Genomic DNA, 25,017 nt, shown 5'->3' with positions numbered 1-25,017 from the left:
TACTCAAACAATGAGAGATCTGGACCAATCTTCAGTATGCCCAAATGTGAACACTGGTGGAGTTTGAGGAAAATTGATCTTTACATTTGGGAGTTGTCGTTGCTGGGATTTATAGTTCACCTACAATCTAAGAGCCCCTTATACCTCACCAATGGTTGAATTTGACCATTGCCCAATCTCCCAGTGTTTTAAAATTTTCAATTTTTATCCTTAAATTTGGCCTTGCCCCGTGCAATTTCTGTGTGTTTACTGTCTGATTTTATACTGCCGTCTTGCTTATTATTTAGTTTTTGCATTTTATGTTTTTTTTAGTTCTGTTATGCCTTGTGTTATGCTTTTGTGTAATATTGTGTTTACTGTATTGATGGGCTTGGCCTCATGTAAGCCGCCCCGAGTCCCTCTGGGAGAGATGGAGTGGGGTATAAATAAATTATTATTATTATTATTATTATTATTAAACTTCCCACACAAAACCCCCATGCCTTGAAGGGACTTGCTGGCGCAAGACTCCAACCTCGCACGCTCTCCCTCACATATGAGCACAATGCTGCTATGCGCCGAGCACGCCTGCTCTCCCCTCTCGGCTTGAAACAGCCCTCCCCTTGGCTGAGAGGCCAGCCAATCATAGCGGAGGAGGGCTCTTGGTGGGAGGATTTGCCGTCTGTTTCCAAACGAGGAGAAGGACAGGCGGAGACAGGCCTGTAGCGAGGGGGGGAGGGGTTAGGGGTTCAACCCCCCCCCCGAAATGTTTCAGATTTTAAAAAAAACCTGGTTTACTCATGAATTTTAACTGGTTAACCAAATCCCCATGCTAAGTCTATGAGATGCAAAAAATTAAGAGTCCCTCCAGAACTGCAAGCACTATCTCAGGCAAATATTGACAATTTATTCACACTGTCATTACTTGCAGCAATAGCCGATGTAGTGAAGCAACCAAATTGGGGGGGGGGGGGGTGTTGAATGCTCTCATTAAGGAGGCCAGACTTGGTGGAGGTGGTTGACAGGGGCAGAGCTGCAGGCTATTGAAGGCTGCTCTGCCTCCTGCTGTGCTCTTTGCTTCAGCGTGAGCTAGAAGGCAGGTTTCAACCCCCTCCCCCCCCCCCCAAATTTCAACCCCTCCTGAATTTTTTTTCTGGCTACGGCCCTGGGCGGAGAGATCTTCAGCCTTCTCTTCCAAAGGGGTTCCTAAGACCATCAGAAATATGTTTTCTGATGGTCTTTGGTGACCCCTCTGAAACCCCCTTGCGACCTTCCCCAGGGGTCCTGACCCACAGGTTGAGAAATGCAACCCTAAAGGCACCAGATCCCTACTTATTTATTTATTTATTTATTTATTTATTTATTTATATTTCCTGTATTTATACCCTGCCCTTCTCAGCCCCGAAGGGGGACTCAGGGTGGCCTCACAAACATCATACAGTATCATCATAATAAAACAATCAACAATACATTAAAATATTTAAAATATTAAAAACAATAATTAAAACAATTGATTAACACAAGCCTATTAAAATCAGAGTCTTGCAAAAAATAATAATAATTAATTATTACATTTGGCCCGGCCATAGGTTTTTTTATTCTGTATGTTATTGTTATTGTTATTGTGTACTGCTTATTGTGTATTTTTTGTTTTTGAGTTTTATTTCAACTGTTTGTATTGATTATTTGTTATCGCTTTTGTTTATTGATGTGCTGTGAGCTTGGCCTCATGTAAGCCGCACCGAGTCCCTTGGGGAGATGGTAGTGGGGTACAAATAAAGTTTTTTTTTAATATTATTATTATTATTATTATTATTAACCTCCAGGTTGAAAAATGCTGCCTTAGAGTGAAAAATGTACCCAGTAAGCATTTCTGTTAAAAACATGTGTCTTCTCTCATGCGTTTCAGAACAAAGCCGGCGCGATGACTTGGAAGCTCTTGGGCATATGTTCATGTATTTCCTTCGGGGCAGTTTGCCATGGCAGGGCCTTAAGGTATAAGCGTCAAGTGTTTTCGGTAAACTCCCTATGTGACTTGTATCTTTATTTTGTCTTCTGTTGGCAATTAACAGTAATTGGCTCAGTTCAGGAAACAACAGATAATTCTGAATGGTAGTATTTGGTGGGATGCCCAGGCTTTGCTCTAAGTGCTGTGCCCTGGGGTCACCGGACCAGCAGTCAACAAATAAAATTGCCAATTAACTGTGGAAACCAACAACTTAATTGTAGAAAGTTGCCCTTTTGTTTGCAGAATTTTTTCCTTTAAAGAACCTGGAGATAGCTACCAAATGAGCTTTGCCTGCTACATCTATTCATTTTAATCCTCACCTTTGCATTTCTTGAGACTTTCAAATCTCCTTTTTAGTTCCTGTATGCTTTCCCAAAAAACGATAGTACTGAAACTGAAACACGGACACACACACATCTATATAAATAATAAAAATGTAATGTTTGTTTGTGGGATTAGCATAACTCAAAAACCACTAAGCGAATTGACCCCAAATTTGGACACAGTACACCTATCAGGCCAACGAGTGACCATCATTCATAGAAAACACTGAAAAACTCAGCGGAAGAGACTTTAAAAGCCAAAAATAATAAAAAAATACATGCATGCCAAACCACATATATACACAGATATATACACACACATATACACATATATATCCCACAGCAACGCATGGCAGGGGATGGCTAGTATATATATATAGAGAGAGAAAGAGTGAGAGTTTACAATAACCCCTTAAGTTAGGTCGGTATTATCCTCTATTCACAGATAATAAAGATTTTAAACATATATATTTGCAATTGTACAGGCTGACACACTGAAGGAGAGATACCAGAAGATTGGGGATACTAAAAGAAATACTCCAATAGATGTTCTCTGTGAGAACTTCCCAGGTGAGTTTCAATCTGAGTAGCAAGTCATTTTTGTAAAATGCTGTATTTGACACATATTAAGTCATCTGTCAGATTCTTTGTCCAGTCCCATATGGAAAACTTCAAAGTGATTGTTTTTCTTAATTGCATTTGAATAATTACTTGCAGTACAGGTAAAGATTTCCCCGACATTGACTCTTGTCGTGTCCGACTCTGAGGGGTGGCGCTCATATTTCTAAGCCGAAGAGCCGGCATTGCCCTTAGACGCCTCCAAAGTCATGTGGCCAACATTTTTAAAATTGTTTTATTGGTTTTTCCCACTCCCACCCTCCCCTCTGTGTACTTGCAATTTATACATCAAACTACAGAAGTTACATTTGAAATATCAGTCTTAGTCTTAATTTTTCTACTCCACATCTTAGCACATTCTCTAAATAATTCCTAACTGGTTCCCACATCCTTTTTGTTATTGTAACCTTTTTAATTTTATCTATATTTTTCCAGTTGCAATTTGTTATTTCCACATTTAACATATTAACTATATAGTTATACCAGTGTCCATTTTGTTTTATCTTTCCAATGTGATTTTTATTATTATTTTATTATTATTATTATTATTATTATTATTATTATGTGATTTATATTAATTGTACTGCTTTTTTGTTTATTGCTTTTCTGTTTTATTGATGTGTTGTCGGGTTTGGCCTCATGAAAGCTGCTCTGAGTCCCTTGGGGAGATGGTGGCGGGGTATAAATAAAGTATTATTGTTATTGTTATTATTATTATTATTATTATTATTATTAACCCCTCACTAAAACAATTTGTGCACACGCTATTAATTTGTCAACCAGTTTTTCCTTTTGTATATTCTTCACTCCTTGCATGTAGTACATTTCTATTATTACGATTTGTAAATTTAACATTCTATTGACGTCTCCTTCAATCATTCTCCAGTACTCTTGCACTCACTCACATCCCCATATCGTATGATTAAACATCCCTCTTTGTTCACAGCCATGCCAACACCTATCCTTTATCCCTGGTTAAAAATGTGAAAGTTGTGCAGGAATTCTGTACCATTTTTGTAACATTTTCCTTCTTACCTCCCTTAATACATTATACTTTTCTTTTGCTATATTACTTATTTCCCTTTGGATGTCTTCCCTCTCAATTTCCATGTCATCATGTGGCCAACATGACTGCATGGAGCGCCGTTACCTTCCCACTGAAGCGGTACCTATTGATCTACTCACATTTTTATGTTTTCGAACTGCTAGGTTGGCAGAAGCTGGGGCTAACAATGGGAGCTCACCCCGCTCCCCGGATTCGAGCCACCAACCTTTTGGTCAGCAAGTTCAGCAGCTCAGCAGTTTAACTTGCTCCACGACCAGGGGGCTCCTTTGCTGTGCCACTTAAAACATCAAATCTGCGTGATGATGCGATGTCAATATCTCCCAGTTCCTTGGCAGTGAGAATAAGGCTATACCGACAGAACTGCTTCCTCCTCCTCCTTATTTGTGGGTTTTTGATCCCCCAAAGTTCCTTTTCATGTGTGAAAAATGCCTCATGTCCTGAATGAAACCATTTGGAGTTGTTTATATATCCAGTCAGTGACATGAGTTGATTGACCATCCCGTCAACGCCTGTAGCGATAGGGGATTCCTCTGCCGAGTAGGTAACCTTGAAATGTATTCTGCTTCTACTTCTTTCTGAACAGATTTTCTGATGTTGCTTCTTCCCTTTAACAGAGGAGATGGCTGCTTACCTCCGCTATGTCAGGCGACTAGACTTCTTCGAGAGACCAGACTATGAATACTTGAGAACCATCTTCACAGAATTATTTGAAAAGCGAGGATTCACCTTTGATTATGCCTACGACTGGGTTGGCAGGCCAATTGTAAGTTGTAGGCAAGTGACATACTTTTCTTGATCGTTGCTCTTTCCATACGATCCTGATTTTATGCCAAATAGAATTATAGAATCGTAGAGTTGGAAGAGACCTCATGGGCCATCCAGTCCAACCCCATTCTGCCAAGAAGCAGGAATATTGCATTCAAAGCACCCCTGACAGATGGCCATCCAGCCTCTGTTTAAAAGCTTCCAAAGAGGGAGCCTCCACCACACTCTGAGGCAGAGAGTTCCACTGCTGAATGGCTCTCACAGTCAGGAAGTTCTTCCTCATGTTTGCAAGAATCCTAGTGATAAAGAGAGAATACGGTGTGGCCTTAAAAAATGTATTTATTTATTTATTTATTATTGCTCATGGATGTATTTTTAAATTTAATTTATGTCTAATTGTAGCGTATAATTTTAATTGTTTGTACTGGCATTGAATGTTTGCCATTACTTATGTGTAAACTGCTTTGAATCCCCCTCGGGGTGAGGAAAGTGGTATACAAATACTGTAAATAATAAATAAATAAATAAATAAATAAATAAATACATTTATTCATGGCATTTATATGTCACCCCGAGGAGGACTCAGAGTGGCTTACAAGTAAAAAGTAAATACAATATTTTATATTATTATCATAGCACAATATTAATATTATACATTACATTGTACTATAACATTATACTGTAATATTATTAGTAATATTACATTTAATATAAAATATATAATTGTAATATCATTTTATTAGTAGTAGTAATATATTGTATTACATTATAATATTATCAATATTATTATATGTATATACAATATTTTATATTATATTATATTACATTATATTATATCTCTTCGATCATCTGGAGAGGCCCTGCTCGCGCTCCCACCTCCTCTGCAGGCGCGATTGGTGGGGACAAGGGAGAGGGCCTTTTTGGTGGTGGCCCCCCGACTCTGAAACTTACTTCCCAAGGACATCAGACATGCCCCAATGCTGGCAGTCTTTAGGAGGAGCCTGAAAATGTTGTTGTTCCAGTGTGCCTTCCCAGAATAAGGAAAACTCTTAGCAATATGTCCTCAAATGCACTTTAACATTGATTTAGAATCGCCTTCGCGCCCCCATCTTTCTTTGAAAACCCTATCCTAGTTATACCCTACCTTGTTCATGCCCAGCATTATTATTTTTTAATTATTACATTTGGCCCGGTCATAGGTTTTTAATGCTTGTATGTTATTGTTTATTGTATATTTTTGTTTTGAGATTTATTTTACTGTTTTGTATTGATTATTTTGTTATTGCCTTCGTTTTGTTGATGTACTGCAGACTTGGCCTCATGTAAGCCGCACCAAGTCCCTTGGGGAGATGGTAGCGGGGTACAAATAAAATTATTTAATTATTATTATTATTATTATTATTATTATTATTATTAGCACAGTGCAGGAGACAAGATGGAACTGCCTTCCTGGCCCCTCTCTTCACACTGATCTCAGAGCAGTGGTTGGTGCTGGAGGGTGTGGGGGGAATCTTTTAATGACATTGGGAAATATTTACCTTTACCTTTACTTCAATCATGTATTGGAATGTGGGAATAAATCTACACATAGTAATAGTCCTCTCTGAGAAAGTCTAAATCCATGTGGTCAATAATTTTGCAACAGATGGTAAAATTATGAATATTAAAGCTAAGCACTTGGCAATCCCAAGTTGTTAAGCGGCTCCATTTGACAAAAGGCTTGGGCATTTTCAATTCAAGTTGTCCGGTGGAAAGTCATGTATATAGGCCCTAAATGTGTGCACCACTTCAGCCAGCTCAGCTGTGTTAGTTTTCACTATTGGCACTTGGTGCTGAAGAAGCTGGAGGCAAATGCTGTAGGACCTGAGACCAATAGCCTACAGGACCTTATTTATAGTATTTGATGCCTACTCTTAAGTGAGTTGCTGTACTAAAATCATCTATGGCAAGCATCCTCAGAGGTTGTGAGGTCTCACAACCTCTGAGGATGCTTGCCATAGATTCAGGCGAAACATCAGGAGAGAATGCCTCTAGAACATGTCCATACAGTCTGAAGAAAACCTACAACAACCTGGTGATTCCAGCCACGAAAGCCTTCAGCAAATATTATTTGGGTTTCACTTGGATATTCAGTTCCCTCTGTGAGTGTGTGTATTTCTTTTCTAGCCTACTCCAGTGGGGCCTTTGCCTGTGCATGTTGAATCTGGACCATCTGTAACAAGAGAAGTCCATCCACATAGAGATCGGTCCTTGATACCAGTTCACCGGAGTCAGGTTTGTTAACGTGTGTGTGTCCCTTCAAGTCGCTTTCATTTTATGGCAACTCCATGGGCCTCATAGGGTTTTCTCAGGCAAGGAATCCCAAGGAAGTGGTTTAGCCAATTCCTTCCTCTGAAATATAGCCAACAGCACTTGATATCCCTTGACATTCTCCTATCCGAGTACTAACCACAGCTGACCTGCTTAGCTACCAAGATCAGATTGGATCTGATGCCTAACCTATCTATTAACAAAAGACCCTCCCCATAAATGTATAGCAGAGTAATTTAGCAGCAGCAGCGTCACCCAACACCAGTAGCCCAAAGTGACAAAAAGAACAAAAACACACAGACCAATGTCATCATCTCTTCCTTAGGAGGCTTTTCTTTGTAATAAAATAATATAGTTGCACTATTTACAATAACGATGTTTCTATAACACAAATAAACAAATACATAGTAGCTTTACATGCAGCAGCCTTCACACACTGGAGCTTTACTCACAAGGCTTCTCTCACACAGAGGTTTACCTCACACTCCTCAGGACGACACACTGGAGCTTTACTCACAAGGCTTCTCTCACACAGAGGTTTACCTCACACTCCTCAGGACGACACACTGGAGCTTTACTCACAAGGCTTCTCTCACACAGAGGTTTACCTCACACTCCTCAGGATGACACACTGGAGCTTCTCTCACACAGAGGTTTACCTCACACTCCTCAGGATGACACTGACTTGGGTCCACTAACTCTTAACAGGCCTTGTTACACTCATTTCTGAGGACAACACTAGCTTTGGCCGACAGACTCTAACAGGCTTCGGCCTATTAACTCTTTCAGTGCTTGTAATAAAAACTACTCTGTTAACTTTAAATATTTCTGAGATTGGATGTGGTTCCTAACATACCATCTAACTGACAGATCTCAGAAATCAGAAATCAGCTTAGACCTGCAGTTATACCTGTACAGAATGGATAAAAAAGTATTTATTTATTTATTTAGTTATTTACAGCTTTTATATTCCGCCCTTCTCACGCCGCAGGGGACTCAGGGCGGATTACAGTGTACACATATATGGCAAACATTCAATGCCAATTTTTGACATACAAACATATACAGACATACACAGAGGCTATTTAACTTTTTCTGGCCGCCAGGGGAGCTGTCGCTTTCATAGTCCATCTGCGACGCTGATGAAGCACGTCCGCATTCCCCGCATGCTTCCCCGCTGGAATGCTTTGCTGGAGTCTTCTTTATGGCCTCATAAATCAGTTAATTTAGCCTCCCCACACTTTAAGGTGGTACCTAATTTTCCTACTTGACAGATGCAACTGTTTTTCGGGTTGCAAAGGTCGACAACAGGCTACACACAATTGGTTGGAAACCCACTCCAACCCGGGCTGGCTTCGAACTCATGACCTTTTGGTCAGAGTGATCTTAATGCAGCTGACACTCAGACAGCTGCGCCATAATGCTTATTCTGCATTCTTTTCCCCCTGTCTGCTAACTACTTTCTGGTTTCTGTGCAAAGGGTGGGGGTAATCTTAATGCATAATTGAGATGCTTATTAACCCAAATTTCCTATCCCTGAATGAAAAAAAGGGCATTGCTTTGCTGTGGCTCACCTCTGCCTTTCCTCCTCTGTCTTTTTGCTCTTCTGCTTGCAAACCTCTGCACAGGGTTTAGAACGTCGAGGAGACTGGGAAGCCACGGCACCGAACAGGCAGGCCAATGCTTTGTTCCTGACACCTCACTTGGCTACAGAGCGACATGGGGGATCGGTTCAGGTATCGCCCTTTCTGGTTTGGGGCCACATTTATACTGCAGCTGGCATCTAGGGGATGGATTCCCAGTTGCTTCATTGCTTGTCTAAAATGAGTTATACAGTCAGAAATGTGCCGTATATGCTCAAGTATAAGCCGACCCGAATATAAGCCGAGGCACCTAATTCTACCACAAAAAAACTGGGTAAACATATTGACTCGAGTATAAACCTAGGGTGGGAAATGCAGCAGCTAATAGCAAATTACAAAATAAAAATAGATACCAAGGAAATTGCATTAATTGAGGCATCACGAGGTTAAATGTTTTTGAATATTTACATAAAACTGTAATGTAAGGTAAGACTGTCCAACTCATATTAAACCATTATTCTAACCTTCACTGTACAGTAAATTTCTTTATTTCTTTATTTATTTTATTAATTACATTTATATTTGGGGTATAAATGTGCTTACATATCCTCCCAATAATAATAGAGGAAAATAATAAATGTAATAAAAATTAATAATAATAGAGTAATATAATGGAAATGTAATAACAGTAATAATAGACTAAAATAATAAACGTAATAATAAAAATAGAGTAAAGTTATAAATGTAATAAAAATGTAAAAAAAATAATAAGTGTAATAAAATAGAGTAAAATAATGTAAATGTAATAGTAATTATTATAAATTGAGTAAAATAATAAATGTAATAATCATCATCATCATGCACTAGCAGATTATGCGAACGGCAGTCAAGAACCAACATTGGGGGAAGCCAATAGTAGTAAACTGCTTCAAGTGCAAAAGACAAAGAATGAATACCATAAAAACACAATCCAGAGCAGAAGAGAAAACTGGCCAAAGAAGGCTTTCCATGGTCAGTTCCTGGGAAAAATTGAGAGCCAAATTGACAAAGAAAAAACATGGCTGTGGCTCACAAATGGGACTCTGAAAAAGGAGACAAAGGAGGGCCTGATTCTGACAGCCCAAGAACAAGTCATTTGAACCAAGGCCATCCAAGCCAGGATTGAAAAGTAGACGACAGATCCCAAGTGTAGACTCTGCAAGGAAGCAGATGAAACAATAGATCCCATCCTCAGCTGCTGCAAGAAGATTGCACACACAGACTCCAAGCAGAGGCATAACACCATGGCTCAGATGATTCATTGGAACTTGTGCCACAAACACCATCTGCCTGCCACAAAGAACTGATGGGATCACAAGCCGGAAAAAGTTACAGAGAATGAACACGGCAAACTCCTCTGGGACTTCTGAATTCAGACAGACAGAGTTCTGGAGCACAACACTCCTGACCTCACAATCGTGTTAAAAAACAAAGTATGGATTGTCGATGTTGCAATCCCAGGTGACATCAAGGTTGAAGAGAAACAACTGGAAATGCTGACACGATATGAGGATTTAAAGATGGAACTGCAAAAACTGGCACAAGGTGGTCCCAGTGGTGATTGGCACACTGGGTGCAGTGCCTAAAGATCTTGGCCTGCACTTAAACACAATCAGGGCCGATGAAATTACCATCTGCCAGCTGCAGAAGGCCACCTTAGTGGGATCTGCACGCATTATTCGCCGATACATCACACAGTCCTAGGCACGTGGGAAGTGTCTGACGTGTGATCCAATACACCAGCCAGCAGAGTGTCTGCTGTGGACTCACCTTGTTGTGTTTCAAATAATAATAATAATAATAATAATAATAATAATAATAAATGGTCTTGTAGCTTCAAAGCTTGGCTTTGGGGGGGGGATCCTTTGTTGTCCTCAGTGAATAAAGAACAACATTGAGAAAGCAGAAGAATTTCTAACAGGAAACAATCAGGGAGCTCTCTGCCCTGGAGTGTGTTGGAGGCTCCTTCTTATTTTATTTATTTATTTATTTATTTATTTACTATTTTCATATACCGCCCCTCTCAGCCCCAAGGCGACTTGGAGCGGTTCACAGAGCAGGGGCATTATTCGCCGATACATCACACAGTCCTAGACACTTGGGAAGTGTCCGATGTGTTATTCAATACAACAGCCAGCAGAGCATATGCTGTGGACTCATCTTGTGGTGTTTTTAATAATAATAATAATAATAATAATAATAGCATAGTAAAATAATAAATAACTTTGACTCGAGTATAAGCCGAGGGGGCCTTTTTCAGCCTAAAAAAGGGGCTGAAAAACACAGCTTATATTTGAATATATATGGTTGACGACATATGTTATGTATCTCAAATACTAGAGCTGATGGGTACCATTTTTGGAATAAGCAGGTTGACTATATCCAGAAGCAGGGCTGACGTTTGAAACATCAATATGTGTGTTGGCCGGTGTATTATGTCGGTTCTGCTTTGACACAAACTGGGGGGAGTTACGTTCCATATATTCACAACAGGGTTATGTTTTTGTTCTCCTCAGGTGGTAAGTTCAACCAATGGGGAGCTGAACACCGATGAGCCAACGGGAGCCCCCTCCAATATACAACTGGCAGCACGCACTGAGGTGGAAGTAGTGGAGGAAGCTAAGTATGTTTGCAGGCAAGCTTTCCCCTGCCTCACCTGTCTGTTTCTGTCTTTGGTGCCTGTTTCCATAACCTATCAAACCCTTTAGTATTTTTGCATGATGGCTGCAGTTCTGCTGGTGGCAGCCCCGCTTCTTGTCACTCATGCTGCCTGGATAGCGCTCTTTCTGGCCAGAGCATGTTCTGCAAAGTCAGACCTAAACATTCCCGAAGATTTGCAAATCGCATGTGTAGAAAAGCTTCTCGGAAGTAGGGCTGTTACCTTCAGTCCCTAAATGCGATCGTAGGTCCAAGTCTCCCTCTGAGGCCATGTTTTTGGACTCGTAACTGATCCTTACAATGATAGTATTTTGAGCTATCAATCATGTGAGTTTTATATTTGCTACAGAAATCATGAATTATTATTTTGTCATCGCTGCTGGCGGTATATTCTGCACGATCTGTTGCCACCACATGCATTGTGATGTGGAGTCTTTTCCCAGCTGTCATCTCATTTTCTCTATGAGGAAAAATCGAAAACATTGAATCATTATGGGAAAGAGGTTCCTCAAAGGCTTCGTGGGGTTAAGGCATCACGCTTTGACTGACTTGCCTTGTCACTCTGGTGAAGCTCCCCATAAACTTAATCGTACTTGGAATTTCTTCTCTCCCCCCTCCCTTTTCCCCTCTCCTTATTGCAAGCTTTGAGGCCCTTCATTCTCTGTGTTGAAAATGGCTTTCAAACATTCTTGCCAGAAAAGCTCGCAATGCCTTTAATTGTGCTTCAGGTCTGACTCTCCAGCTGAGATGAAGTAACCGCCTAATACTCCATTGCCCGAGAAACAGGTTATCGATTTGCAAACCTTTCTGTCATCTCTACTCAGGAGACCTTCATTGCCACCTCAAGGCAGGATTTAAATGTGTTTACATAAATAAAATTCAGAATGCTTGTGGCAAACTTCACCATTGCACTTTGCTTTCCCTATTAATGCTTTAGTCATGGCTGCTTTGCAGATTGTTTATGTATTTTGGTAGATAAAAACAGAGGTTATGTTCTTTGGATACATAAGTATTCTGCTTTGGGAAAACCTGGGGCTCTCCCTGTAATTTAACAATAGCTTCCAGCAAGTTCTACTCATATGGGCCAAGCCTCAGTACGATTTGCTTGCGGTTTCATGCTTCTTTTTACTGTGGCACAGCGGCAAGTTAGATCATGACTTTTTCCTGTGGAATCGTACTATTGAAGGCATCCAGAAGATCCTTAAGAAAATATTCTTTTGTGGTAAATTTAAAAATATTGTCATAGTCAAATCACCATCTCTTAATGCAAACATGGAAATACCATATATACTCGAGTATAAGCCGTGTTTTTCAGCCTCTTTTTAAGGCTGAAAAAGCCCTTCTCGGCTTATACTCAAGTCAAGGTTATTTATTATTTTACTCTGCTATTATTATTTTTATTACATTTATTATTTTACTGTATTATTCTTATTACATTTATTATTTTCCTCTATTTATTAGTGATGTTATTACATATACATTCTTTTACTCTATTTATTATTATTACATTTATTGTATTACTCTATTTGTATTGTTGTTATTACATATACATTCTTTTACTCTATTTATTATTATTACATGTATTTTATTCTATTTTTATTATTATTGCATATACATTATTTTACTCTATTTTTATTATTGCATTTATTATCTTTTATTGCATTTATTATTTTACTTTATTTTATTGTTATTATTACATAGACATTATTTTACTCTTATTTATTATTATTACATTTATTATTTTACTCTATTTTATTATTATTGCATATACATTATTTTACTCTATTTTTATTATTATTATATTTATTAATTTACTCTTTTATTATCACATTTATTATTTTACTCTATTATTATATTTATTAATTTACTCTATTTTATTGTTCTTATTACATATACATTACTCTATTATTATTACATTTATTATTTTATTCTGTTATTACTGTTATTATTACATTTATTATTTACCTCTATTATTATTGGAAGGATATGTACGCACATTGACATTAAAGAAGGGTAGAATAATAGTTTAATCAGAGTTGGGCAATTTTATCTTAAATTACAGTTTTATGTAAATATTCAAAAACATTTAACCTCCTGATGCCTCAGTTAATGTAATTTTATTGGTATCTATTTTTATTTTGAAATTTACCAGTAGCTGCTGCATTTCCCACCCTTGGCTTATACTCAATCAATATTTTCCCAGTTTTTTTAATGGTAAAATTAGGTGCCTCAACTTATATTCGGGTTGGCTTATATTGGAGTATGTGCAGTAAAGCTTATTCTGTTCTCTGAGACACACTCCCAAGGAAATGCATCTGGAATTGTCTAGCTATGCAGTGTACATTTTGGGAGAAATTAAATTAAGTACAATAATGGAATAAAGAAGGTCCTGTTCTAGTGTAAAAGGTTTGCGACTGCTACTCAGCACATTGCATCTCCTCGCCACATGACCCTTCAAACTAAATCTCCAAATCTTACTTGGTGTTTTCTGTGTATGTCCCAAATGTCCATATGTTGTATGAAGTTGCAAGGATTTCAGTGAACATCATATTACTGTAGTGAGGTGCAGCTATGCAAGGGGAGTGAAAGATACCCCAATCCTGCATATCTGTTTGTTTTAAGAGGCCAAGATTGGATCTAATAATTGTATATAGTACTGAACTATAAATGAATATTTGGGTTTCTTGGCAGGCCAGGAAATCTATCTTTAGGTTGACTTGACTTTACATACCGCCATTACTCTCTCTCTTGTCCCATCTTGAACTTTTGCTCACCTTTTCTTGCCCGTTGCCTCCCATCCATGACTTACTATTATTTCTTTATTTGAGCATCAACTTATGGGATTCAGAAAAGTCCTACTGAAATGTTGAGAGTTCTCCTTCCTTGCCAAATCACTCATGTTTGCGGTGTGCTGCACATTTATCTTGCTCCTAAAGCCATCTTGTCTACTGTCCATCCATCTTTGCAGAGTTTTAATATCTAAAAGTCAATTTTTGCCTAAAGATCTATTGTTTATTTTCCATTTTTCCTTCAAAGTCATTATTCTGCCTTTTGTGTTATATCTGATACTTGATGTATCCCAGAGCAGGAATAATAATAATAATAATAATAATAATAATAATAATAATAATAATAATAATAAGGTGGTCCCAGTGGTGATCGGCACACAGGGTGCAGTGCCTAAAGGCCTTGGCCTGCACTTAAACACAATTGGCGCTGACAAAATTATCATCTGCCAGTTGCAGATGGCCACCTTACTGGGATCTGCACGCATTATTCGCCGATACATCACACAGTCCTAGACACTTGGGAAGTGTCCGATGTGTGATCCAATTCAGCAGCCAGCAGAGTGTCTGCTGTGGACTCATCTTGTTGTGTTTCTAATAATAATAATAATAATAATAATAATAATAATAGGATTATCCACCGATACATCACACAGTCCTAGACACTTGGGAAGTTTCTGACGCATGATCCAATACAACAGCCAGCAGAGGTGTCTGCTGTGGACTTATCTTGTTGTGTTTCTAATAATAATAATAATAATAATAATAATAATAATAATAATGTACTTGGGAAGTTTCTGACGTGCGATCCAATATAACAGCCAGCAAAGTGTCTGCTGTGGACTCATCTTGTTGTATTTCTAATAATAATAATAATAATAATAATAATAATAATAATACTTTTTTTTCAAATTAGCTTTTTATTTAATTATATCATAAGTAGGTAAAATGTGAAACATCGAAAGAGTGAGAACAATATTGGATAGGAAAGTTTGGAAAAAGAGAGAATTAGGAAAAGAGAACAATTAAAAAAACAGGTATATGAAAAAGAAAGAAAAGAAAAATATGATACATAAATGGTTTGACTATTCTTCGGTGGTTGTAGTCATAATTATTGGTCCCCCCCCCAAAGGGGCAAAATGAAAAATTAGTCTGAGCATCCCTGTGATTTCTAATCTTCTTGTGAGTGTTTGTTTAGTCATATTATTAAATCTATCTTTAATTGCTTAAGGTAGTTCTTGACCAGGTCCCAGTTTGTTTGCTTGTTTATTTATTTACAGTATTTATATTCCGCCCTTCTCACCCTGCAGGGGACTCAGGGCAGATTACACATACATGACAAACATTCAATGCCATAGACACACAACACATAGAGACGGACAGTCAGAGGCTATTTAACATTCCAATTTTCTGGCCACTAGGGGAGCTGTGGCTTCACCGTCCATCTGCGACACTGATGAAGTACTTTCCACACACCCCACATGCTTTTGCTGGACATTTTATTAGCCTCCTCACACATAGGTGGTACCTAAATTTCCTACTTGACAGATGCAACTGTCTTTCGGGTTGCAAAGGTCGACAGCAAGCTACACAAATTGGCCGGAAGCTCACTCCAACCTGGGCTGGCTTCAAACTCATGACCTTTCGGTCAGTAGTGATCTTAATGCAGCTGCACCACAATCCCAGTTGGGAGTAATCCAGTAAGTAAGCTGGTCCATGTTCATTACCTCCAAAATTTCTTTTACCAGTCCTCTTTTTTGTGGGAATCTCATTTTGTCTCCTGGTCATAGGGGTCCCTGGTCAAAGTGGTCACTGGTCAAAGGGGTCCCTGGTCAAAGTGGTTCCTGGCCAAAGTGGTCCCTGGTCAAAGTGGTCCTTGATCAAATCCTTGGTCAAAGTGGTCCTTGGTCAAAGTGGTCCCTGATCAAGTCCTTGGTCAAAGTGGTTCCTGGTCAAATCCCTAGTCCAAGTGGTCCCTGGTTCAAAAAAGGTTGGGAACCACTGATTTAAACAGATGCTGAGCCGTTCTTGCCTGCTATTTTAGTGTTTTTTGATTAACTTTTCCAAGCGCCTAATCTAGAGGTGCCCAAACTGGAAGGGCTATAAATGTGTTTCAGTCAAATTCCCATAAGTCCTGCCCATTGACCAAGCTGGCTGGGGCAGAGTGGAGACACCTTGTTGCCTGCATCCGGCAGAGTGTCCTAAAGCACCTTCCCTTTAGCGAGGAGACTCCGTTGTCTCGTGAAAGCAAGACTTCCGTCCTGTTATCCCTCCTATTTCGGGAGAATCGGGTGAAACCAGGTTGGAGAAGGCAGGTGGGCCTGGTGTGTGCGCAGATCTGCACTGCATGTTTGCATGCCTGGCCATGACATGCTTCCATCTCACCTCTTACAACTAATGTTTCCTTCCTTTCTTTTTCCGTGTTTTTATTTGTCTTTCTTTCTTTCTCCTCACACTGTCTGTTGTAGCTGCCTGAAAATGCTCAACTTGTGGTGAGTCACTCTCTCTGGTTCAGATACAAGGGGGAGTGATCAATATGATGGCTGGGCAGACTGAAACGGAAAGCAACTTGGTGGGATGCTCTGGAATGGCCTCCTTAGGAAAAAGGAACCAGAGGCAGGGTTGACTTGGCTAGTTTAGCATTGACACATTGAGACCCATTGGCTTAAGCGGCTGAGCGGGAAAAGGAAAGGGGCTGAGGCTGTTAGGAATTGTGGGAGTTCAAGTCCAAAACACCTGGAGGGCCCAAGTTTGCAATATAGAAATAATCTTCTGGATTGGAGGCCCTAACTCTGTGGTTCTGTATGATGCTAGGCTTCTTTTGCTTGACATCCAGATGATCAGTTTCCTATGACTCTTTGTATTTTTCAAGGTGGAGAGTATTAATTGGTTTATACGTCTTTAGCTTGGAAAATTAAACAATTTTTTCTCTTTAGTGGACCCTCCAGATCTATGGGCTCTAGAGCCACATTTGCCACTGACTGTGGATCGCCAGACCCATATTATTAAGTGATGGTGACATGAACGAGGATACGCCTAATAATAATAATAATAATAATAATAATAATAATACGAAATCCAGCTTATAGATCTTGTTTGCTGCAACATACTGTGCTTTTGTGTAAATAATAATAATAATAATTATTATTATTATTATTATTATACATCACACAGTCCTAGATGCTTGGGAAGTGTTCGACTTGTGGTTTTGTGATACGAAATCCAGCATATAGATCTCATTTGCTGTGACATTCTGTGCTTTTGTGTAAATAATAATAATAATAACAACAACAACAACAACAATAAACTTTATTTATACCCCACCACCATCTCCCCAGAGGGGACTCTGAGCGGCTTACATGAGGCTAAGCCTGGTGATACTTTACAGCAAAATTAATACAGAATGGCAAAAAAGCATGCCATTTAATCATTTGGGATGTTATTATTTGCATTTTGCAAAATACTGTTTTGATACTGGGTACCCAAGAGGCCCTCCACACAAGTAGAGGTCATATAATCATAGAGTTGAAGGAGACCTGGTGGGCCATCCAGTCCAACCCCATGCTGCCAAGCAGGAAATCGCATTCAGAGCACTCCCAACAGATGGCCATTCAGCTTCTAATTAAAAGCCTTCAAAGAAGGAACCTCTACCACACTCTGGAGCAGAGAGTTCCACTGCTGAACAGCTGTCACAGTCAGGAAGTTCTTCTTAATGTTCAGGTGGAACCTTCTTTCCTGTTTCACCTTAAAGTCATTGCTCCACATCCTCGTCTCCAGGGCAGCAGAAAACAAATCTGATTTCTCCTCCCTATGACTTCCCCTCACATCTTGGCCCTCATCATGTCTCTTCTCAGCCTTCTCGTCTGCAGGATAAACATGCCCAGCTCTTTAAACCGCTCCTCTTAATCTCCAGACTTTTCATCGTTTTAGTTGCCCTCCTCTGGACGCCTAGCATGTCAGCATCTCCCTTAAATTGTCAACGTTTCCCTTAAAGATCATTTTGGAACATTTTATTATTTTTGAAAACAGAAAAAAATTCAAAAATTATTGTTGACCCATGATGAGTGGTCGCTTGGGGCAACAAAACGGCCCAGGGGCTGCAAGCTGCCCATGATCTGTGCCTTGCTAACCCCAAGAGATCAGAGTTCACACATATGGTTGAAGGCTCCTCCAGGTAGGAGAGAAACCTACTATTCCCTCTTCCTTAATGCCATTGTCGTTACCCTCTGCATTTGTGCCATCTCTTTAACTTGTGTGATCTGCAGTCCTTCTCTTAAAAGTCTCTAGGCCAGTGGTTCTCAACCTGTAGGTCCCCAGATATTTTGGCCTTCAACTTCCAGAAATCCTAACAACTGGTAAACTGGCTGGGATTTCTGGGAGCTGTAGGTCAAAACACTTGGGACCCACAGGTTGAGAACCACTGCTCTATTGAACCATTGTTTTGCCGTTATCCTGTATTATTTCTATGAGCCTTAACAGGACCAGCAAAAGCACACAAGCCCTTGTCTGTGTTGCAGAAATCAAGAGACGGCACTTAATAGACACGGAAGGAGCAGATTATCTTTCTAGCTAGATCAGTGGTCCCCAGGTGTTTGGCCTACAACTCCCAGAAATCCCAGCCAGTTAGCTGTTAGGATTTCTGGTAGCTGAAGGTCAAAACATCTGGGGACCCACAGGTTGAGAATCACTGAGTAAGGTCCATGGTAGCAGCTCTCTTTAGGTGACTTTGAAATAGGCTAATTATGAGGGATACCAAAAAGTGGAGTGCTCAAATGCAGTGTAGTGTATTATGCGATTGGTACTCGGAGCCAATAAAAGTCAAGGTTGAGAACACTTTTGAAACTGAAAACATACTTGGCTCTTTAGTTTGTTTTGTTTTTAGGGGGTGCCACAAAATAATGGTCTCACTGGGCTTCCAAGTATTGGATAGTCGGTTGTAGCATCTGATGAAGCTCTGGGTGGTCTCATATTTATTATTTTTATTTATTTATTTGTTTGTTTGTTTGCACCATTTCTACCCCGCCCCTCTCACCCCCGAGGGGGGACTCAGGGTGGCTAACACAGGCAACAATTCAATGCCAACAGTATCAATAACAAGAATATAAACCAACAATATAAAATCCTATTACATAACTATTAAGCAGTGATATTAATTAAAATTACATAATTACATAGAACAAATCACATAATCACAAGTCATATAGCAGTTTCCAATTTTCATAACAATCCTATTGTCCGAATTCAGTGCCTAAAGTGCTGCTGTGCCCACTAGCCAAAGGCCTGGCTCCAAAACCACGTCTTTAGTTTTTTCCTAAAAGTAAGAGGCAGGATGCCGATCTAATCTCGCTGAGGAGCGAATTCCACAAGCGGGGGGTCACCACTGAGAAGGCCCAGTCCCTCGTCCCCACCAGATGCATTTGAGACACTGGTGGGACCGAGAGCAGGGCCTCCCCAGTAGATTTTAAATTATGAGGTGGAACGTAAAGAGAGATACGTTCGGATAAGTTGGGCCAGAGCTGTATACACCTTGAAATGGCTTCTGAGATTGATATCTAAGTGATCTGCATGCCCTGCTTTGTGCTTCAGATCATGATCTTAATCCTGAGCAAAGACAAACAACATTCAGTTCTCTAATTCTTCATATTTAATGTTACCTATTGCGTTGTTTTTTCTGCTTTGCAAAATACACGTCTTCCTGTTCCTTGACCCCCCCCCCGCCGTTAAGCTTGTTGTCTTTACTAATAATTTAATATAGTTTACTGTATATACATATAATATTTATAATATTATAATGTAATACAATATAATACTAGTAATAATAATACATTATAGTTATAATTATATATTTACATTACATGTAATATTACTAATAATATTACAATATAATGGTATAGTGCAATATAGTAATATATAATGCTGATATTGTACTATACTAATAATATAATATATTGTATGAAAATATATCTTGTAAGCCTCTCTGAGTCCCCTTCGGGATGAGAAGGGCGGTATAATATTGCCGTAAATAAATAAATAAATTGATAAATGAGTATAGAAGGTAAACTCAATCACATTTCAGAATTTGGGCCTTCGTTCAATTCCTACCCATTTTGGAATATGTTCTTGGTATCATTTCCCACCCAAAGTGGGTGTAAATGATGTATTTGCTCTGCTGCCTTTACATACGTAGAAGGTGCACCTGAGTCGAAACCGGCCATGGGGAATCCTGTGGGAATAGATGGAGAGTCATGAAGGATGTTAGTTAGCAAGTCACAGGGAATTGTCCAACCACTGCAATAAGATAGTGAAGGTGGTGTGACAGGTTAGCCTATTTAACACTTGCACCTAATAATCTTATACATCAGAATATATAGTTTCTGATTGTCATTTGTTATTATTCTCTGTCTCTCAAGGCACTTTTAAGACCCTTTGGACAGAAACTTCTTCCTTGCTCCTGAAATATGTGCTATCCTGAAGGTTCTTGAACATCCTTCGGAAAACACAAAGGAAGGGAGATTTTTCTCCAAATACGACTATGGTGGAATTGACTATAATAACACTCTATAATAATAATATAATAAAACTTTATTTATATACCACTCCATCTCCCCGAGGGGACTCAGAACAGTTCCCAAGTAATATCACAAAACATACAGAGTAAAAGCAACATAACCATAAGATTAACAAACAAAACATACATATAAAAATTGTTGTCATAACACACATATATTAAAAGTAAACCTGCCTGTTCAAGGCAATAAAAAAATTAAAAGGCTGGGCCAAGATTTGTGCAAGCCCTATAAGTCTAGGGCCCCCGGGAATTAAGTGCAATGCTATGGCAGGCAACAATAATATTAGGTACGGGTCTGTGGCTGTTCATTCCGGGGCCAATTAGAGGGAAGAACCTGGGTAACTGGTGGGAAGAATAAGGCTGTATTTGACAATGTGTAGGGCTGAATTAGAACTGATCATTTTCAAAGGCTTGTTGAAACCACCAGGTCTTCAAGCTCTTACGAAAGGAGGGGAAGGATGGGGCCTGTCTTATTTCCTTTGGAAGGGCGTTCCAGAGACGGGGGGCCACCACTGAGAAGGCCCTCTCTCTCATCCCCACCAACCGCGCTTGAGACGGTAGTGGTCAAGGGCCAACCGAGAGGAGGACCTCCCCAGAAGATCTTAGAGCTCTATGAAATCACCTAATCCTCAAACAGTTCCCTGGTTCATGTAGCTTAACCTGACAGGTAGTGGCTTGTCAGAGTTTCAGATAGGAATTTTTTCCCGATCAGAAGGCAGATCATGCATTCCAAGCTTGCATGATATGCAGTTGTCCTGTATTTATTCTATGAACCTTAACAGGATCAGGATATACACACAAGCCCTTGTCTGTGTTGCAGAAATCAAAAGACACCACTTCATATTTATTTATTATTTATTTACTATATTTATATACCGCCTCTCTCAGCCCAGAGGCGACTTGGAGCGGTTCACAAATTGGCAACAATTCGATACCTCAACAATTATAACAAGTAAAAACAATCAAGAAATATAAAAACCATACAAAGCCTTAAAACATTATCTTGAGCATCTCTATGTCAAATCGTTATTCCATTACGTTATCAAATACTTCCATAATTCCGTTTAGCTATGCTGTATTTGGGAAGGCCTGCTCAAAAAGCCATGTTTTCATCTTTTTTCAAAAAGTCAGGAAGGAGGGAGCCAATCTTATATCTCTAGGCAGGGCGTTCCTCAGACAAGGGGCCACCGCTGAGAAGGCCCTATCTCTCGTCCCCGCCAGACACATCGAAGAAGGTGGGAGCAAGAGCAGGGCCGCCCCAGAGGATCTTAACGTTCTATCCGTGGAAACAGTCATATTGTCTTTCTAGCTAGGTCAGGCATGGGCAAACTTTTTACCTTGGAAGCCACTTAGGGGGCTGGAGCAGGGTGGGTGGGCCGGGAAGGAATGGGTTCTCCCCAAGTCCCCTCCTTCCCCTTTCCTCCCCTTCCTCTTCTCTTTTGGTGGCAGAAAGTGAAGGAAAGACGGGACACGTTTGGATCCCAAAAGGGTTGGCCTTGGCCAGGATGAGATGGTGGACGGGAGAGAAAAAGTGTTTTCATTAGATCCTGTATTGCCTACTCCTGATATAGAATCCTAAAGCTGGAGGAGACCCCCCCAAGGGCCATGCAGGAAGGCACAATCAAAGCTTCCGTGGAAAAGCCTCCAGAGAAGGAAACTCCACCCCACTCCCAGGCAGCCAAGGCCACTCTCCAACAGCTCTTACTCTTGGGACGTTCTTCCAAATCTTTTCAGTCCAATCTCTTTCGCTGTCATTTTAACTCATTGCTCCTTTGTGCCCTGGTCTCTAGAGCAGCAGAAAGTCAGTTTCCCTCCTCTTCCTCCTCCTCTTCCTCTTCCTCCTCCTCAATGGGACACCCTTTGAAATCTTGAAACATGGTTCTCATGCTCCCTCTCAACCTTCTCCTCATCCCCCAGGAGGAAAGGGGGAAGGAAAAAGAGAAGAAAGGATAGGCAGGAGGGAGGAAAGAAGGAAGGAAGGAAGGAAGGAAGGAAGGAAGGAAGGAAGGAAGGAAGGAGAAAGAGAAAGGGGGGATGGAGGGAGGGAGGGAGGAACAAAGAGAAAGGGGGATGGAGGAAGGAAGGAAGGAAGGAAGGAAGGAAGAAGAAAGAGAAAGGGGGGATGGAGGGAGGAAAGAGGGAAAGAAGGAAGGAAGGGTGAAAAAGGAAGAAGAAAGAGGGAGATAAGGAAGAGAGGGGAAGGAAGGGGGAAGGAAAGAGAGAAGGAAGGATAGGATGGTGAGAGAGAGGAGGGCCTGAGAAAAGAGCCCAAGGAGCCCCATCCGGCCCCTGGGCCTGGGTTTGCCCATCCCTGAGCTAGGTGCTAGTAGCAGCCGGAGTTAGTGTTTGGTCTCTTTCGGTGACTTGGAAAGAGGCTAACTATGAAGAATACCAAAAAGTAGATACTCAAATACAATATAATGTATTATGCAACTGGTACCAAGGACTGAACTTTGGTTCTAGACTTCTTTACTCAGTAGCATTTACGGTGCCACTTTCACCATGGAACGACTCATTTGCATTGTTGAAAGGAAAAATCAGAACTGGGTGATTTCCTTTTTTTGTGCTTGCGGAGTGACTTGAAAGTTTAACCGCCACATGATATCTCAGTTTGACATCATTCTTTCAAAAATAACATTTAGGATATAGTTAAATTGGCAAGATGACAACGTTTTGACTTTCCCAAGGCTGTCATTTCTTATTTAGGGAGGACACCGTCATCTTGAGGCAACTTTTCTGTCTCAAAAATGAATATATGCTTGTCATGTGTGAGAAGCCATCTTTAGCAAAGCTCCCACTGGTGGTACAAATAGAAATACTAAGTAAGGGAAGCCAGGTGTGTTACTTAGTACAATAGAGTCTTGCTTATCCAACATAAATGGACTGGCGGAACGCTGGATAAGCAAAAATGTTGAATAATAAGGAAATGAAAAAGCCTATTAAATTAAGCACCCAAAGCAAATTAAGCACCCAAACATCATGTTTTACAACAAATTGAGAGAAAAAGCAGTTCAATACACAGGAACGTTATGTATTGGCACCAAAACATCGCAATATATTGGAACAACTGTGGATCCGGGCAGGAGGCAGACTGTGTTGGATAATACAGAACGTTGGATGAGTGTGCCGGCAAAAAAAGCCAATTGGATTTTGACCTACATCAATAGGAGCATAGTGTCTAGATCTAGGGAAGTCATGCTACCCCTCTATTCTACCTTGGTTAGACCACACCTGGAATATTGTGTCCAATTCTGGGCACCACAATTCAAGAGAGATATTGAGAAGCTGGAATGTGTCCAGAGGAGGGCAACTAAAATAATCAAGGGTCTGGAGAACATGCCCTATGAGGAGTGGCTTAAGGAGCTGGGCATGTTTAGCCTGAAGAAGAGAAGGCTGAGAGGAGATATGATAGCCATGTATAAATATGTGAGAGGAAGTCACAGGGAGGAGGGAGCAAGCTTGTTTTCTGCTTCCCTGGAGACTAGAACGCAGAACAATGGCTTCAAACGACAAGAAAGGAGATTCCATCTGAACATTAGGAAGAACCTCCTGACTGTGAGAGCTGTTCAGCAGTGGAACTCTCTGCCCCGGAGTGTGGTGGAGGTGCCTTCTTTGGAGGCTTTTAAACAGAGGCTGGATGGCCATCTATCAGGGGTGTTTTGGATGCAATATTCCTGCTTCTTGGCAGGGAGTTGGACTGGATGGCCCAGCTCTTTAAGGAATAGAGGGGTAGCATTACTTCCCTAGATCTAGACACTAGGCTCCTATTGATGCAGGCCAAAATCCCAAAATCCTATCTTATTTACAGATGCATTGTCTACAGTTGCATTTACCTGCACTCCCCCAAAGAAACCCTTCTGCAAGTATTTGTGGGCCTTTCTGCGATGGTATGCTTCTGGCTCAAGTATAGTCAAAATAAAGGTTTTGCTATTTAGTCAAAATAAAGGTTTTGCTATTATCTGTGGTTTCAGGTATCCATAGGAGGTTTTGGAATGCATCCCCCATGGATACAAGGGTCATTCTGTATTTAATTCACGTCAACCCTAGCTTTTCGAGCAGTGAAATTAGCGGTTTGTACATACATTTTGGGAGAGATGTTGACAAAAAAGGTAGTTTCTGTTCCGTGACAATCCAGCCATCCAGAATACATGGACAGAATAAAAATTAAGTAGTACTCTCAGAATTTCACTTCATGTGTTTTGAAAACTCCAGATCAAGGCAACTTACCCTTTGGCCATGGCTGGACCTTCATCCCAATATACCCTTGTTTACATCTTTCTCCTATATTCCTTTTTAAATCCTCTCTTGTATTTG

At 40.2% G+C, this 25,017-nt stretch overlaps 1 protein-coding gene across 3 annotated transcripts in view; it reads left to right on the top strand.

Annotated features, from left to right (window-relative positions):
- CSNK1G1 (casein kinase 1 gamma 1) overlaps nucleotides 1-25,017 on the top strand; it is a 52,660-nt gene that overhangs the window by 19,746 nt on the left and 7,897 nt on the right. The window contains exons 7-13 of one of the 3 annotated variants that reach the window (XM_060755600.2): nucleotides 1,889-1,974; nucleotides 2,796-2,880; nucleotides 4,609-4,757; nucleotides 6,926-7,033; nucleotides 8,698-8,805; nucleotides 11,208-11,314; nucleotides 16,604-16,627. In XM_060755600.2, coding sequence (XP_060611583.2) covers nucleotides 1,889-1,974; nucleotides 2,796-2,880; nucleotides 4,609-4,757; nucleotides 6,926-7,033; nucleotides 8,698-8,805; nucleotides 11,208-11,314; nucleotides 16,604-16,627 — 667 coding nt within the window. The remainder of the gene's footprint in view (nucleotides 1-1,888; nucleotides 1,975-2,795; nucleotides 2,881-4,608; nucleotides 4,758-6,925; nucleotides 7,034-8,697; nucleotides 8,806-11,207; nucleotides 11,315-16,603; nucleotides 16,628-25,017) is intronic. The other 2 variants (XM_060755602.2, XM_060755601.2) reach the window with 2 other exon arrangements.

This window comes from Anolis sagrei, chromosome 9 (assembly GCF_037176765.1).
Source record: "Anolis sagrei isolate rAnoSag1 chromosome 9, rAnoSag1.mat, whole genome shotgun sequence".
Classification (NCBI taxonomy): domain Eukaryota; kingdom Metazoa; phylum Chordata; class Lepidosauria; order Squamata; family Dactyloidae; genus Anolis; species Anolis sagrei.
Note: the sequence above shows the minus strand (reverse complement) of the source record. Positions and strands in the feature narration are given on the sequence as shown.